General features: G+C 30.9%; 2 protein-coding genes and 1 long non-coding RNA gene across 4 annotated transcripts; all 3 read left to right on the forward strand.

Moving 5' to 3' along the window:
- The first annotated feature begins 1,353 nt into the window (after positions 1–1,353).
- On the forward strand, positions 1,354–3,223 carry LOC108478680 (uncharacterized). 2 transcript variants are annotated; one of them, XR_001870327.2, is made up of 5 exons: positions 1,354–1,519; positions 2,093–2,137; positions 2,237–2,322; positions 2,903–2,947; positions 3,019–3,223. It is a non-coding gene; the product is annotated as an uncharacterized LOC108478680 (long non-coding RNA). The 2 variants fall into 2 exon arrangements; XR_001870328.2 differs by lacking the exon at positions 2,903–2,947.
- Positions 3,224–12,262: 9,039 nt separating this feature from the next.
- LOC108476583 (nucleoside diphosphate kinase B-like) lies at positions 12,263–13,790 on the forward strand. Its single transcript, XM_017778830.2, has 4 exons — positions 12,263–12,459; positions 12,791–12,839; positions 13,082–13,313; positions 13,422–13,790. The coding sequence occupies exons 1-4, from the start codon at positions 12,409–12,411 to the stop codon at positions 13,534–13,536; spliced, it is 447 nt and encodes a 148-aa protein (XP_017634319.1). The 5' UTR covers positions 12,263–12,408; the 3' UTR covers positions 13,537–13,790.
- A 551-nt stretch (positions 13,791–14,341) lies between these two features.
- Positions 14,342–16,916, forward strand: LOC108476728 (uncharacterized). Its single transcript, XM_017779017.2, has 5 exons — positions 14,342–14,847; positions 15,290–15,724; positions 15,840–15,932; positions 16,141–16,280; positions 16,368–16,916. The coding sequence occupies exons 1-5, from the start codon at positions 14,449–14,451 to the stop codon at positions 16,813–16,815; spliced, it is 1,515 nt and encodes a 504-aa protein (XP_017634506.1). The 5' UTR covers positions 14,342–14,448; the 3' UTR covers positions 16,816–16,916.
- Positions 16,917–17,542: the final 626 nt, after the last annotated feature.

The raw sequence follows: 17,542 nt of genomic DNA on the forward strand, positions 1-17,542 counted from the left end.
AACTTTACCATATTAGCTCTAATTCCTAATTAGGCCATCATTAATTAAAATTTGATTAGAACTTAATTATTAGAGTATCTACACATATTTATAACATGTAATTACCTTTGTTATATATTATATATTGTATATGTGATGTCCATATTTTCCAACAAGGTTCTCTTTCTTTCTTTTTTTTAACCATTTTCTTTTCCTTTGTGTTGCCTTTGCCTTTTTTTTTTTTTTAGTTTTCTTTCTGGACTTAAATTTTGCCTAGGTTTTACAGATGCACAAAATGAAAGTAGTCCTTCTATTTTGCATTGGACTGTTAGATTGTTTCTATTGTTTGCTTAATATTCTGTTTAATTTAGGGCTTAGGGTCTATTATGTCTGCAGTTTTTGTAATCATTTTTCCTTTCTATATTACTTTAAGCTTTTCGAATTGCTTATTTTTTTTTCAGCTAGGTTTGCTGCTTCTTGATAACTTAACGGCATTTACTTCCTCTGTGAAAGGTTAAAAGATTTAATTTTTTTAGTTGATGATTGGTTACTTGTGTGATTAATAGTAATTTTTGTTTGTAATGATCAATTGGGATTTAAGTTTTTCAAAAAAATTCAGTTTATGGTTTCTGATTTAATTAAAATCTGTTGGTTTTGGTGGATAATGAAGGAAGATGATAACAACTTGGCAGAGCCTGACCATGCTGGACGGCGGGAGCTTGAGCTTGAGGTTGTGATGGGGAATGAGCATATCTCTTTCACTACTTCAAAGATGGGGTCCCTCGTTAATGTTCAGAGCAGTAAGGATCCCGAAGGTCTTCGCATATTTTGTTATCTGGCTCAAGTAGGTTAACATACATTGTCAATCTGCTATTTTACATTGTGTCATTAATCGTGAGAAGATAGCTTTAGTTTCCTGCTTCTACTTGCTTGTTTATTCCCTCTCATGTTCACTGCCTTGCAATGTGAAACAAAGATGATTTCGTTTTTGGTGATGCATGCTCCTTTCTAACTGATTTTTGTTAATGTTGTTTTCTGCTTTGATACTTTGATCTCGTGTTTGCATTTAAATTGCAATGCTGAAAGCATTAAAGCAAGACTGAAGTTTATTTTTGCTCCATTTTCCTCATGCATCTGAAAATTAACTACAAAATTAGTTAGGGTCCTTGTTGGTTCAATGAAAAAGTCATGAATCTATTATTCTTACAACCCTAAGACCTCACATCATGTTTGTTTGGATGTAATCCCATAAGTTTTACTTGTCTATTCAGTAAGCCCAATTTATTACCTTTTTTGGTTAGAGGTGTTGGCGAATCGGCCCGTAATGAAAATCAACTGTATTATGGGAAGGCCTGTAATAGTCATTCTGCCATATGGGTTAAGAATTGCAATTCCATTCAAAATGGAATGAAAATGAAACCATGGCTGGACCAAAATGTCCTCTCTTACTTTCCCCAATTATTTCCCCAAATTGAAACATGGGTTGAAATCAATGATTTGCATAAGCTCACTAGCTTCAGATTGTTTATCCCGATTAAAGGTATATTAAATTTTTCATATTATTTGTTCTTTATCTTCATATCTCTTCAAAAGATTTACTTTTTCTTTTTGAGGATTTTTTGTTTCCCCAAATTTGGCTTAATTTGGGTATGATTTTTTCTCAAATTAACAAAGAAATTTGAAGATTTAAAATATAAATTTGTTTTTTTTTTAACCTTGTTTTCCCCTAACTATTACTCTGCCAACGTGTTTTTAGATGAACCAAAAAATTTGTAGAAATAAAAAACTTTTTATTTTATCAGGTTTTTTTCTTTTTGTTTCCCCCAAGTTTTAATTAATCCGACAATGTTATTTTTTCTAGATTTAAAAAAACTCAAGATTTCTAGAAAAAATTTGACTTGTTTCAGGATTTATTTATTGTTTCCCATTGAATTTTCCTTATATGTTTCTTAATTTGTAAAAATTTCGCAATTGGCCTGTTGCTTATTTTGGAATTATATGTCATTTTGCTTTTATTTTGCAGGTAAGCAATCTGGAAGTTCTACTAGTTGATTTCCAAACATTTTAACATTTAAACATGCATATTGCTTATGTAAAAAATGATTATTTGCAGGTATTTTATCAAGGCTGGATATAAGGTTATCTTTTTGTATTAGAGGTGAATTTTATTTTTGTTGATTATTTATTTGTATGGTTGATTTTTTTTTTTTTTGTGTTCAGTAGATATTTGTATTGATTTTGCAACTTGTGTGTGTAGGGTAACCTACCAGCCGTATTGTAGGTTTCTTCCTGAGGATCCTTTGCTGGAATGCTTTGAGCTCGTTGATGATTTCAATTTTTAAGGTTTGTGGATTATCTTTCTCTCTGTTTTATAATCTAACATTGGTCATGACCCGAACGCATTAAATTGGCTTTGGATAGGTTCTTTTGTATAGTATGAGTTATTCAATTACTTCATTAAAGAATTTTATAAGGGGAGGGTGTCATAATTTGATAGAAAGGTGCTTCTTTGTTTCATGTTGTTTTCTATATATGTTAAGACATTTGATGTTGTTCAGCTTGTTTTAGAGGAGTTTTGTCAAAGCATCGGTGAATTTTTTTAGAATTTTGATGTAAATCCTCTCAGTTTTGCATCAATCGCACATGTATTACTTTTTCATTTCTTTACCTAGCTCAAATTTTTATATGAGCATGCTAGGAAGGGTATAGGTTTATGTATTTAAACATATAAAATCTTTGAAGGCTAAACGTTTTCATTAAATAAGCTTCATGCTTGCCAACATATAGCAGGATATGGCACATTTGTTGTTTTAATGCTACCATAAAGTTTAACAGTTTTGGGAGGTTCTCGGGCTCCAGAAATAGGATAATGCTTATAAGAATCGAATGGATATACCTTAACATATGTTCGTATCTGAATTAGGTTCATCAAGCAAGATTAAGAGGTGATAAGATAGATGTTGTTAACGTAAGTCCCCTTGAAAATGATTTTAAAGCGTCATATGTCTATGTGATTTTGACCATTCAAGTTTATGGCAGGTGTAACATCTGAGAATCCAGGATCTTATGATGATCGACATCCGTAACTTGCAAGCATTTGCACTATACATTCAGCGTCGAAACCTTTTTAGAAATTGACTTTTATTTTAAATCGAGAATGGAGTCGCCATTGATCCTTTTTATTTAGTGTGATCGGGTCACCTTGAAATTTAATCATTTTAATAAAAGGTTATATTTACCAAAATGATAATTTTTTGCCTACAAAGTCTAAGAAAATGGGCTCGGGAGTCGATTACGTATAACGAAGGATTAGTACTCTTATAAAGCCCAAAATTGGTACCTAGTTGATTACTTAATGTTTTAATATAAAAAATTGGAAATTTGAAAAGAATTTAAAATACTATTCCTCTTTGCATGTTGTTATTTGATTAAAACATCGCTTAACTAAATTAAATTTTACGGAAAATGCCTTATTTTGAGTTAATCGAGAAGAAAAGATCATGCCTCGTAAGTTAGGACGTGATGCTTTAAACCCCCGAAAATCAAAATAATCACCATTCGATCATTATCTAAATTTTATTTTTTTTTTAATTTTAAAAAGGATATTCGATTACTTTGGTTCTAGGAAAAAGCCATACTACATAAGTTAGGAGCGCAACTCATCGAATCCCAAAAATAATGAACATTGCCTTGGTTTTAAATACTTCCTATGTGTTAGGTAAAACGAATGTAACATTTAAAGTGATATACACTTAATTCATTTGGGCATAATATAAAATGGATAAATATATTTTAACATGATACATGGCATGGAGATTAGCAAAATAAAGTAAAATAATAGTGGGTAAAAAATGAAATGATGATATTAGAATGAGAAATAAATAAATAAATAAATAAAAGACAAAATAAAAATGTTATGTTAGTAAATAATATTAATACAATTATAATAGTAATAAGAACATCAACTCATAGTGATAATAGCAATAATCATATCATGGTTATTTTGTAACGACCAAAATTTATTGGTATTAGAAAATTGAATTTTGGGGTCATCATTTTTGTAAAATGAATTCATAAATATTTATTAGAAATATTTACGAAGCTAGTAGTGTAGTTAATTAGACTTTAGCTAAGTGAATTAGCTTGAATTAAAGCTAATTTAGTGAAAGGACTAGATTGAATATAGTGTAAAAGTTTAATTATAGATTAAAGAAAAGTCGAAGGACTAAATTAGTAAATAAACCTTAAGTGACAAATGTGTGGTAAAAATTAATTACATGTGTATAAAGCATAATACATACATGTGTAGTATAAATATATTTTACTTATATTATAAGTAAATAATAATAATAATAATTACTAAAATATAATAATAATATAATATAATAATTAAAAGTAAATAAAAGAAACAAAATAGAAAAAGGGAAGAGGGAATGAAAAGAAAAGGAAAGAAAAGAAAAGGAAAAATTAGTGTTTTAAAGTTTGAAGCTTATTTGATAAGTCAATTTAGTCCATTTTTTGTAATTTTGATGTTTTGGAATCTTAGAATAAAGCCCTACTTGAATTATGTTGAAATTTAAAAAGTTAGTGAATTGTTAGATGTTAACTAAATTGAACAAATAGATAAATTATGAGATAAAATGATAGAAATTCAAGTTAGAAGTGGGAGAATGATTGAATTGTAAAAAAAAGATAAAATTTTTGTTATAGGAGGGACTAAATTGACTGAATTGTAGAATTAGTGTTTTATGAAGGAAGTTAAATGTTAAAACTTGTTAAAGATGGGTTAGAATGAAAATATGAGATTGGTTTTTGAAGAAAAAGAATTAGCTATGGCTTAAGGACTAAATTGAAATTTTGTAAAAGTTACATGGAAAATATAATAGTGTGTTATTAAATGATATGTATTGATGATTTTAAATGTTAATTTTTCTGTAGCTAACGTAGCACCGGAAACATCATCAAAGAAGGGAAAAGAGGAAGTGAGCGAAAATAACGAATAAACTCGAGAACCACAGTTTGTATTTCTATTAACTAAGCTTTTAAATTAAATGTTGTATGTATTACTTTACTATGTATGGTAAGTAAGTTAAAGGTGAGTATCGTTAAATTTGAAATGTAATAACTGTTATACGAAAATCCTATTAACAGTATCGGGTTAAGTCGGATATAGTTGGCATGCCATAGGATTGGAAGTGTTCAAGGATATTCTGACTTTGTGTCGATAAGGCACTATAAGTGTCAACTCATCATTCTTGTTTGAATTCGTTCCGATAAGGTACTCGTGTACCGCTCATCGCTATTATTATTATTCTTATTCTTGTTATGGTGTATTCCGGCTTCGGCCGATGAAACACTGTATACTATCCTGGTGTGTGGGTTGAATCCGTGTATCCGTCCAGGTCCGAGTTATGTTAATAGGGGTAAATTACTACACTGAAGACTGAATGATACTGACTGAATTGAATATCTTACTGGTTTTGATTCTAATGATAAATGTTATTATGAAATGAAGACAATTAATTGAATGTTCATGATGTGTTTATTTATTGGATTCTATGGTTTAAGTATAGATGCATAAATTAAGTATTGGTTTATAGAAATACCACTGAGTGTATACTCAGCGTACGGTTTGTTTTCGTGTGTAGGTTATGTACAAAGTAAATAACGTCTCAGCATCCAAGCCAACTCTCGAACTCAAATACTTGGTGATGTATCTTATCTTGAGGAATGGCATGTACCTAGGTTATCTTAATGTTATTTTTAGTATGAATATTACTAGTGTAAGGATGATAAAGGTTAATCTATATAAGCAAAATTTATGTTTATAAAATAGTCACTTATATAGTTTATTTTGAATTGATTTGGATGGTATTTAAGTATAATGTTTGGAAATTCTATGTTAAATAGTTATTGAAAATACATGAGTTAAATCGTTATACTATTGGTTTTAGTGTATATTAGATATGTTTAATCATGTTTTGGACTGGTCGAAAGATTGTATTTTAAATTACTTGCTATTCAAGGTGTGCAGGGTTGGTAAATTTGAACTATAAGGTTCATTTTGAGTCCACACGGCATGTCATACGGGCGTGTGATTAGATCGTATGAGACACACGGCTTGCATATGGGCATGTTGATAGACCGTGTGCCCCCTGTATCTTTAAATATAAAGTCAGGATAGTACACAGGCAAAAGACACGACCGTGTGTCTTGGTCGTGTGAAGGTCACGGGTTTTAAGCATGGTCGTGTGTCAAAATCATGTGAAAATGGCTTAAAAATGGTGAAAAATCAGTTTACCAGACGACCTAGCTACATGGGTGTGTACCCCTTTGATGCTTAAGAAATTGCAAGTCAGAATTGCCCACGGGCTGGCCACAGGGGCATGTGCCCCTAACTTCAAGAAAAAATTTTCAAAGTTTTCCAAAGTTACTGGTTTAGCTCCAAATTATTTCTAAAGCATGTAATGGGCCCCGTAGGCCTATATTAGGGACTTTCTGGTGAAATTTCAAAAGTTTTGATTTGGAAAGCAAATTTATGACTCGATTTTGTATAAATGCTAGCGTATAAGTCAGGCAATGCCTCGTAACCCTATTCCAGTGACGGATACGGGTTAGGAGTGTTACATATTTCTATAATACTAATATAAATAATAAATAATAATAATAATAACAAACAAAAATGCATCATAACAAAAGGAAAATATAAATAACATAAATTTGAGTGTTAAAATAAAAGAAATAATAAATAAAGAGTTAAAATAAAAGAAATAATAAATAAAGAGGCAAAATTAAATAAATGAGGATTAAATTGAAATTTAAGTAGAACTTAAAGCATGAATTACGAAATAAATAAGAAAAAGGAAAATAAAGCACTAAATTGAAACTATAATAAAATTTAGCGCTTAAATTATAAGGAAATAGAATATAAAGGATTAAATTAAAATGGAATATAAAAGTTTAGGGATTGAGAGGGCAATTAATCTAACCCAATACATGCGTCACTCCCCAGAGGGTCAGCAATCTGAGGACCAAACTGAAAATGAATCTAAATTAAATGGTATAATTTCTAAAAAAAAAGCGAAATTAGGACCACATTGCAAAAGGCTCAAAGGCGGAAAGACTAGGGCGAAAATTAGATCCTTCCCACGAAAACACGCAGATCCCAAAGGGTCTGGATCGGGTTGTCTGGTCAAGATCAAAACGACGTCGTTTTGGGACTTCTAAAGCTAAGTCCAAAACGACGTCATTTTGGGAGCCTATGTAAAGTAAAATTTATTAAAAAAAATTCATTTCAAACCTGCTTAAAAATAATTTTCTTTCCTTTTATTTTTTCTCTCAAGCCACCCATATGTCCAGCCATGGGACAGTGGGTCTCCGCCGTGGCCACCGGTCATTGGCGACGGAGATCATAGCCTCCCATGGCTTGGGTTCTCCAAAATGGCCTCTTTTGATCCTCTTTTCGAGTGAAATGTATATTTGGGGTTTAAATTCCCAAAAAATTAACCGATGTTTGGTTGAAGGAAAAGAAACCTTTCGGTTTTTTCCCTTTCTAATGAGGCCCTCGACGGAACCCTAAGGGTTCTAAGGTTTCTCGAGTCGGGGGAAAGGGACTTGTGATGGCGTTTAAAAGGTAAAAAAAAAATATTTGCTTGTTTCTTTTTTATTTTTGCTTCGAAATAAAAACAAATAAAAAAGCTTTTTCTTTTGAACTTTGTTCCTTTTTTTTTGTATTTTCGATTTCCTCTTTTTTTTTCTATTCGATTGCTTGTTGAAAAAAATACATGTGTTTGTTATGGCTTTTATAGCCAAATAGATTACAATATTTTATCGTTTATTTTTTTGCTTTTCTATTTTTTGCTTCTATGTTTTTTTTCCTCTTGCAAGTGGTGGTGGTATGACAATTGGGAGCCGAGTCTTTGCCATTTCAGTGGAACGATGGCAGCGGCAGGCCTTGAGCGACGTGCCTGCTGATGTGGAGAGGAGCAGCGACGATTGGTGAAGTCTTAAGGGATTAAGATTTTCTTTTTGTTTAAGTTTTGGGCTATTGAGCTTTTAGGGATTTTTTTGCATTTGAGCTATTATATTTGAAAATGGACTTTGATATTAATGGACCTTTTATTTGTTTATTTTTTGTTGGGCCAGACGAAATTGGATCTCTACATTCAAAAGAATGATATCAAATTTGATTTGTTTTTTGTTACCAAGGAAATGGAAAAATAGGCATTTGTATTCACATTGATGTTTCTTACCAAACACATCTATCCTTCTTTTACGTATATTTCAGATGATGTAAATTGAGAGTAATGTTCCACTTGAAGTTGGATTTCTTATTTTTTCTGCATGTCGTTAATTATTTATCCTTTGTGTTGTCAAGATCGGATATGAGTTTGACTTTCTAAGAGAAGTCAATGCTATGGAGAGAATTTTCTATTTCTTATGCGAGAATAACATAAAAAATTATGAGTTTTTGAATAACATAAAATGAGGAATGACTTTTGAGACAAAGGGATTATGGATCTCATCTCCTTTTATATTTATGTCGAGTTTTCTTCATGTTTTGAATAACATAAAGAGTTATGAATTTTTTAATAAGATTAAATCAAGGACTATGGTTTTGAATAACAAAGGACTATGAGTTTTGATTTTTATTTCACATATGAAAAGAACTAATGTTAATTTTATGTAAATTTTGAAGGTTTTATTTCACCAAAAGATTGCCATAAATAATTAATGTATTAAAGAGTATACCTTATAATTAATTGTTGTTATCATATTATTTTAAAGGATAAGATAAAATATAAAAATCTGCCTTCCATTAAAATTGACTATTAAAATAAAATGTTATTAGGGATTATAATACCATATGTTAAACTCATTTTATATTGGCGATTGTTACCTCTTTGTAATTGAAGAGGCGAGAGGCTAGATTGAAGCAAATATATTAGGCATTGAAATATTCCTAATACTAATATTATATTAAAATTATTATTAAATTATATTTAATAATAATTATGTTAAAATATGATTAAATTATTTTTTATTTTATTAAAATATATTTAACAATAATCTTATTTAAATTCAATAACAACAATCATCTACCTACAAAAATTCTGTTAATGATACTTTGTCATTTAAGTCTTTTTTCTTATACTATTACAACATCTATTCCATTCAATCAAACAAAAGAATTTTATTACAACTCTGTTCCATTCCATTCAACCAAACAATTGAATTACTGATTACATCTCTATTCAATTACAATCCTATTCTATTACAGTGAACCAAACATACCCTCAGTTTAAAAGAACATTAGATGTCACCACCCAACCCGTTGTGCTGTTTTTCCTTATCCGGAATTGTCATCTTTCGGTACCCACAAGTCCTTCAAAGGTTTTGTGACCCTTAAATATGCCTCCCTATATTCAAACCCAAAATATCACACACATGAAAATTACCCTTAACAAGTGGATATGAAAGTGCTCTTTGGGTGACAAAAATCTTTGGGTACCTAAAGAGAACAAATCTGGATTAGGTATCATGCATGATACAACTCGACATGTCCGGGTCAGGTTGTGACATTAGATGCTTGAAATCTAACCTGACTTTCTTCCTAGAGGTGGAAGAGCTTTAAAAATGTAGTCTTTAGTAGCAAGTCGGATTCGTTGTGCTTGCACTCACATTGATACACAAATCTTGGTTCTTATTCATTTAGTACCTTCCATTGTGCTAGAATTTAACAAGCTACGAGTTTATTGCTTCTACTGCTTTCTGCTAATCAATATTGATCTGTCCTCTGGTATTTTTTGCCATTTCATTTACTGCAGGACTTGAAATGCTTCGTTTTCTCTCTCATCTCACTCCACTTCGAGATCAACCCTATATGAAGAATGATGAATAATCCTCTGCAATACAAGGGTGTCTCTGGTAAATGTCTTAAGTTAAATGTGGTTGTATGAGTGTTTACAGTGAGTTGGTAACTTGTGAAATCCATGCCTGTTAAGAAAGCTTTTATTGTTCAAAATAGGTAAAAGTACAAGGCTCTTGTTCTAAAAGTCAATTACATTTTACTCCCTTTATTAAAAAAAGTAAATTAATCACTGTTCGTTAGATCAAAAATAAATTAATTTTTTTAATAAAAACCATCCACTTCTACTATTAAAAATTGGTCCCTATATGTTAGAATGAAGTACAAGTAGCATGCTACATATAATTATTTGGTTAATCTATTAGTCACACCAATTTTTAAGAGTAAAAATGAATGAAATTTTATTCGAAAAAATCAGTATAGGAACTAATTACTTATTTTTTTAAGTAAAGAGAATAAAATACAATTTGACTCTTAATATAGATAGTTTTAAAATATTTTCTTTTTATTGCCCCACATATTCCTTGGACTATATAAATATTGGTACAGGAATGAAATCCCTCCAAGTTTGATTATATCAGTACCTAATTACCTACCTGCCGTTAACATCATCCATAAAAGTTTTCAACATCCTAATTTGATGTCCCTTTTTACAACTGGTAATTGGCTTGTCATTGTATCATTTTTATTCATTAGATTCTATAGTTAGGTCAACCGAAAGTGTTTCTATGACTTAGATTTTCATGAAAATGTTTTAAAGTAGTTTAATTGATAAGAGTATTATTATTAATATAAGATGTAATTTTGAGTACATTAAAATTTATTATCCTTTTATTTATAGATTCGAGTGGGATTATTGATAATTTTAAGTATTATATTAAAAAAATATAAGAACATGTAAAATTTTTTTAAGTAAATTATAAATTAAGAGGTAAAAATATGCCGTCCTACTTAACCTTATATCTCCTACAAAATAGAATAGGGTCTGTTAGCTTATAAAAAGAAATATATTTATGTAGCAGCATATCTTGTTAATTCAATTACATTGTTTTTATTCAAAGGCATATTTGCAATATAAATCATTTCAAGCGATACCTTCAAAGAGGAGTATCATGTAATATATATATATATATATATATATATATATATATGCTTGATGAATATATATACTTGATGAAAAATCAAAGAATATAAATCTAATCAGTCTTCTATATTATAACACCCATTATAATCGTTAATTTTTTGTTTTTTTTGAAGAATCTACTTTTTTTTATGTTTTATTTTAATAATTATAACAGATTTTCACTTGTAATAATAATATTTATAGTTATGAAATATTTTATTTATTAAATTAGTTCGTATAATAACATATGATTTAATTTTTTAAGTAAAATTATAACTATTTTATATAAGCATACCTATTATTTATCATTTATTAAATGATATAATTAAATAAAATTTATTTTAATTAAAATATTATTTCAATAAAATGGTAAAATTTAATGTGAAAAAATTATTAAATGAATAGAATTAAATATATCAATCTGTTAATTTAATATTTTACTATCAATTTGGAACATCATAAACTTATAAGTTGATTAGTTAAATTTAGTAACTCGTGATAAATTATTTAAATTAATTTGATAACTCATTAATTCATTAAATTTATTATATTTAAGAACTTGATAATTAACCATGTAAGAGAATGTAAAATAAAAATGTATAAAAACAATAATGCATGCACATTTTATCGTCTTTTAACGTTTTTCTTTGGTTCTTACTTTTTTCTTTGATTCTTACTTTCTTTATTTGATGGAAGTTTGCTATATAAATTCTATGATAAGTTTACAACGATTTTTTCCTATAATAGTATGTTGTTATAGGTTATAACAATCTCTTTATAATATGTAAAATTTGGACGAATAATAAAAAATTATAGAAATGATTGATTATAAATGACTATAAAAATATTTATGAATTTTTTATTATTTTAAATTAAAATAAAAACACTTAGTTTTTTTCTTGAAAAACATTCTTATTGGAGCCAATTTTAATTTTCACCCACAAACCATTTAATAAAGTAAAAGCAATATATGTGTATATATATATAAATTATGATCCGATGTATAATATTAAATCTATGTAAACTTTTATTTTATTCAATTTTTATAACACAACGATAATATTATCAAATTATTACTATTTTACTTTGACATATTGTATATACAAAAATCATATTTATTTAATATTATATGTATTAATTTTTAAAATTTATAAAATTAAATTAAAATAAAATTCCATATATATATATATATATAGAAATCATAATTCAATTATTATAATTATAATTACACTAAATTAAAATTATTTAAATATAAATTTGATATATATATATATATATAAACTATTTCAAGGCTTGACGAACCGTACGTACATCCTCTTGAAACTAGGGTTTGGGTTGGGGCAGTGCTGTATTTTATATAGTATATAAGGACATTTGTTCTCTTATTTCGACAAGCGCCGAGACAGAGCAGAGCAGACAGACTAGAAAAGAAGAGAAGATGGAGCAAACATTCATCATGATCAAGCCTGATGGGGTCCAAAGAGGCCTGGTATTGCTTCTACTTCACTCTTTCTCTTCCCCACCCCCCCTTTTGGTTCTTTGATTCTAACTTCACTGCTACAAAAAAGAAAAATTAAAAAAACAACCTTTGGGTCGTGTTTCACTTTTAAGGACAATTAACTGATTTTCGGTTTTCAGTTGCTTTAGCTAAGATTTAGTAGATCTAGTAAACAAAAGCAACATGCTGTTTTTGGTTTTCAACTTAGCTTCACTTACAAAGTATTATCTTAGTCTTATTTTGGTTCTTTTGCATGTTCGATTGTGGGTTAAAAATGATATCTTTTTTGGGTGTTTATTGAGGTTCATGTATTTCTTTTCAGGTTGGTGAAATCATTGGCAGATTTGAGAAGAAAGGCTTCTATTTGAAAGGCAAGATCTATCATTTTGCCCCCTTTACTTAACAAATAGCAAATTAGTTCCTGTATCTTAGATAAAAGAGCAATCTGTCTCGTACCTCCATGATATTTTTTCCTAAATTCCTCTGCTTTTGCCTGTGTTTTATATTATCAAGTGTTTGTTTCTTTGGATTTTTGGAATTGACTCTATGTACTTTGAGGTCTACAGTTTTGAGTGGTATGCAGCTTATCTGACATTGGATGTGCCTAATTTAGGGTTGAAGCTCATCAGTGTGGATCGATCTTTTGCCGAGAAGCACTATGCTGACCTGTCTGCAAAGCCCTTCTTTAATGGGCTCGTAGAGTACATTATCTCCGGTCCGGTCGTTGCTATGATTTGGGAAGGTAAGAATGTTGTTACCACAGGTCGCAAGATTATCGGAGCCACAAACCCAGCTGAATCCGCTCCGGGAACAATCCGTGGTGACTTTGGAATTGACATTGGGAGGTGTATTTGGTGTCTCCCTTTCTTTACTTTCAATTGTTAGGATACTTGCATGTTATTGACAGTGGAGCTAACACTTTTCCATGTGATGAAATGGATTCGTTTCTGCAGGAATGTGATCCATGGGAGTGATTCCGTCGAGAGTGCAAGGAAGGAAATCGCCCTTTGGTTCCCTGAATGCCCTGTTAACTGGCAGAGCAGCCTTCACCCTTGGATCTACGAGTAGAAATCATTTGGTAGAAGCTGTTGACCGTCATGGCTCTGTCCCGGTTGTTTGTTGTTGTTGTTGCCAGCCCTTTGATATTTATGTTACTATTATAGTTTGAAGTGGTGAAAGCTTTGTAGCATTTTGGGTGTATAGGTTAAGTTGGAGTTGTGTTGAAAGCTCCTATTACAACGCCACAGTGGAGGTGAACAGTGTTTGAATAATCAAAGCTATTTTGTGTGTTTGACATATATATGTTTTCTTTGCTTTTACAATGCCATTCAATTGCTATCATTATACATACACATATATGTATATGTAAAAGGGTTTTATCTTCTGGCTCACTTCTGTATAAACTATAAAGCTATATAGATTGAAAAGGCTACACAAAAAACAAGAGTTAATATAACTTTGAGATAGAAAGGAAGCTTCCTGGTGGCCTCACAATTTTATTGGGCATGGTATGGCATTTGGAACACAAGTATCATGAATGGTAAAACAAGACTTGAAGAATGCAAAATGATAAATTTAGCTTTTAAATAGTTAAAATGAAAGTTAAATTTTTAATCATGGTAGTTCGAATAGTAATTCAAGTTTATTTTATGGTTTTCTAAATGTTTTATTGATATGATTCGTAAAATAAATAGTTGATTGTCGTTTAAAAATTGTTTTAGTTGTAGTTGACATTTTTATTAAAAGTAAAGACTAAATTGATAAGTTGACATTTTATTAAAAGTAAAGACTAAATTGATAAAAATATAAATATTGAGGGTTAAATTTATTATTATGTAAAATTTGTGTTTTGAAAGAATGTCCTAGACATGGATGAATATGAGAATTGGGCTAATGCAACAGGCCCTTAAACTACCACTCTAACTGCTGCTATTCCTAGCCTGTGTAATCAGTGTGAACAAATTTATCCATCTCCAGAATATGCAATCACCATGTCTCCACCTCTGCAAGAATTCTTATTTAGGTTTCCACTCTCACCGACCATATTCTCAAAACCTGTTCTTCTCCTCCTCCTCCTCCCTGTCTCTTGCTTCGAAGTTTCCTGAAAGATTTGTAATATCCCAAAGCCAGAATCGACCCAGCGACAGTCATAACAAGACAACCCCGAAGGGGAAGGTGACAGTAAAGGGAAAGAAAGAGAATGTTTGGAGCATTGACAACGACATGGCCAAAGCTGAGAAAGAGAATGACAAAGGAAATACAAAACAGAGGAGGAGGAAGAAAGGTAAGAAAGTGGTTAAAGGCAGAAAGAACAAGCTTGGTCGAGTTTTGGTCTCTGGTTCTATGTTAATGGAAGTTGAAACTGTTCTACAAACTCAGGTATTTTTATTAATTGCTCTTTATATTTATGTCTATTTGGGATTATTTGTTATGAATTTTTTTTGGATATTAATTTGAGCCATAAACTAACTGGAAAAGGGTACAATTACAGTATTTGGTGTTATGCTACTGGATTTTGTTTCAAAATTTCAGCTTGTTTTGAGTTTCATTTATGGAAGTTCTTCACTTTTCTTTTAGTTGCTTTGTAAATTTTCAAGTTTACAATTTTCTTGATATAATAAAAAAAAGAAGAGTTTTTTTTTTTTGTAGTTTTCTTGGGTTCCATAGGAATATATATACACACACATACTAGATTCATGTTTTCTAAAGAACTTGAGATTTGATAGCTCTTAGAATGGGGGAAATGGTTTCTAAATGTTCAGTAAAAATGAATTTATTTGATTTAGTTGTTTGTTTCTTTGATTCTTATGTCTTGTTTTAGGAACCTGTAATAAAACCAGCATGGAACACATTTGCTAGTAGTGTGAGTGGGATATGGAAAGGGGTTGGAGCTGTATTTTCACCTATTACTGCTGAAATGGAGCCGATTGAAGTCGGGAGCAGGAATGAGTACCTATATGACTGCTACATGCTTACTCGTGTTGAGGCGGTTCTACCTCCTACTGGAAAGACATCTGAAATCCATAGGAAGATAAATTGGGTGACTTTGAATCCACACGGTGAAGTTCCAGAACATGTCGGTGTCAGAGTTGGAAACAAGGAAGAGTCCGGGGTTGAGAAACCAACTTTACCTCCGAAAGGCAATGACGGTACAATGAATCATGTTTTGCCTAGGTTTGGGTCTTTTGACTTGACAACTAGTGATGTTATGGAAGAAGATGTCATGGGGATTGAACCCGGTCTCGTTTTCTTTGAGGTATGGAACGAAATGAGCAACCTTCATGTTAAGAAAATGATGTATTTGACTTGTTTTCATTGTTTTTGTTGATTACTGGCATCTTTTACTTGTTGTTCTAATCGATAACTCGCAGGATGGATCGTATTCCAGGGGGCCGCTCGATATTCCTGTTGGTGAAGTTGATGACTCTAATTATTACCTTTCTCCAACTTTTAAATTTGAACAAGTAAGTTTTGCATGGCGTGTTGTTTTCTTTAAGCATTTACGGCAAATTGACATCATAATATTTTTGCTGTCATGAAATTTTAATGGCAACAATCGGCATACGTTATTCAAGCTTGTTCTGTAAATTGATTAACTGAAAGACATCTAATATTTATTTGTCTGTAAACTGAATTGTGTCTACGTTCATTCAAGCCTGTTCTGTTGTGCAGTGTTTGGTCAAAGGTTGTCACAAAAGACTCCGTATCGTTCATACGATAGAGTTTGGTAATGGGGGTTCCGATGTACTGATAATGAGAGTTGCTACCTATGAAGAAGAGTGGGTGAGTCCCGCAAAAATTCAACTTGAAAGGTATTCTGTTTCAATCCGTATTTACATGTTCGATAATTCTTTTGCATGATATTTGCAATGAAACTTATTTCATGATATTATATGTAGTGTGAGTGATCCGGAGTTTGATTTGAAGCCATTTTCTCAACGGAAAAGAACCCAACCATCAGAGCTTGTAGGGCCATGGAAGGTGTTTGAAGTTAGTGCCACTCCTATATATGGTGATGAGACAGTAGCTGCGGAAAGCAACGGTACCCCGTACGTGTACCTTTGCACCGAAACCATAAAGAAGAGGAGCTTGCCGGAGAGTTCAGTGTACTTTAGAGAAGAAGAGGTGCTAGACATGCAGGATGTTACGGTTCTTTGGCTACCTGGCGGTGTTACAAGTTATGTGGATGTAAGTAACGATGGCACTCTTACTATCGGAGTCGGATGGTACTCAGATGAGGGAATCAACCTTGTTATGGAGCGAGATTACGGCATCGATGGGAAGTTGAAGGAAGTTAGATGGAAATCAGAGGTCAAGAGACGGTGGTCTCATCCAGTTTCTTTGTAAATTTATTACTTTTTGTAATGCTAACTTCTCAACAGCAGATGGTTATATGTATTGCAAGCTACATGTTTGAATAAAATGAGATAATGCTAGAAGCTTTGTCATCTTGATGGATCACATTCCTTAAGATGTTTAATGTTGCACCAGGCCTGTCAATTAAAATTATCCAAACTAAAAAATTATTCTAGTTGAATACGTAACCTAAAATGACCTGAACCTGAAATGATTCGAATTGATTGATAGGCAAACTCAAAATGACTCGAAAAATGTTAAAATCTTGATCCATGTTTTGAACAAAAATATATCTAATGGGCTAGAAACTTGCATGACCCAATAAGCCCCATATATTTTACTTTTTACCTAATGGGCCACCGCTAGATAATAGATTGAAATGTTAAAATGGGCCATGAAATGTTAATAAAAACCTTAAATAAATATTTTTTTTAAACAATCTTATTATAGGTTTTAATCATATCAATTTTTTTTGACACAATACCTAAACTATCCATAACTCCTCGCTAACCCATAAATAGGAGGATAACGCGTTTCAGCGCACTCGAATCCACATACTCTTATATTAACATCAATATTCATAATAATTAAACTAAAACTTAATCGATAAACCTTAAACAAACACTTAAACAGAAAATAAAGTAGGTGAAGATTGTTAAGTTTTACCTGTATAAGTAACAAAGGGGGTTAAAAATTCAAAACCCATTTTATAAAAACA

The sequence above is a fragment of the Gossypium arboreum genome, chromosome 12 (genome assembly GCF_025698485.1).
Source record: "Gossypium arboreum isolate Shixiya-1 chromosome 12, ASM2569848v2, whole genome shotgun sequence".
Classification (NCBI taxonomy): Eukaryota; Viridiplantae; Streptophyta; class Magnoliopsida; order Malvales; family Malvaceae; genus Gossypium; species Gossypium arboreum.

Bases quoted from the DNA above. Each gene is read 5' to 3' on its own strand.
- LOC108476583 (XM_017778830.2), top strand. From the start codon at position 12,409: ATGGAGCAAACATTCATCATGATCAAGCCTGATGGGGTCCAAAGAGGC. The intron at 12,460-12,790 runs GTATTGCTTCTA...ATTTCTTTTCAG, and splicing joins ATGGGGTCCAAAGAGGCCTG to GTTGGTGAAATCATTGGCAG. The intron at 12,840-13,081 runs GCAAGATCTATC...TGCCTAATTTAG, and splicing joins GAAAGGCTTCTATTTGAAAG to GGTTGAAGCTCATCAGTGTG.
- LOC108476728 (XM_017779017.2), top strand. From the start codon at position 14,449: ATGCAATCACCATGTCTCCACCTCTGCAAGAATTCTTATTTAGGTTTC. The intron at 15,725-15,839 runs GTATGGAACGAA...GATAACTCGCAG, and splicing joins CCGGTCTCGTTTTCTTTGAG to GATGGATCGTATTCCAGGGG. The intron at 15,933-16,140 runs GTAAGTTTTGCA...TCTGTTGTGCAG, and splicing joins CAACTTTTAAATTTGAACAA to TGTTTGGTCAAAGGTTGTCA.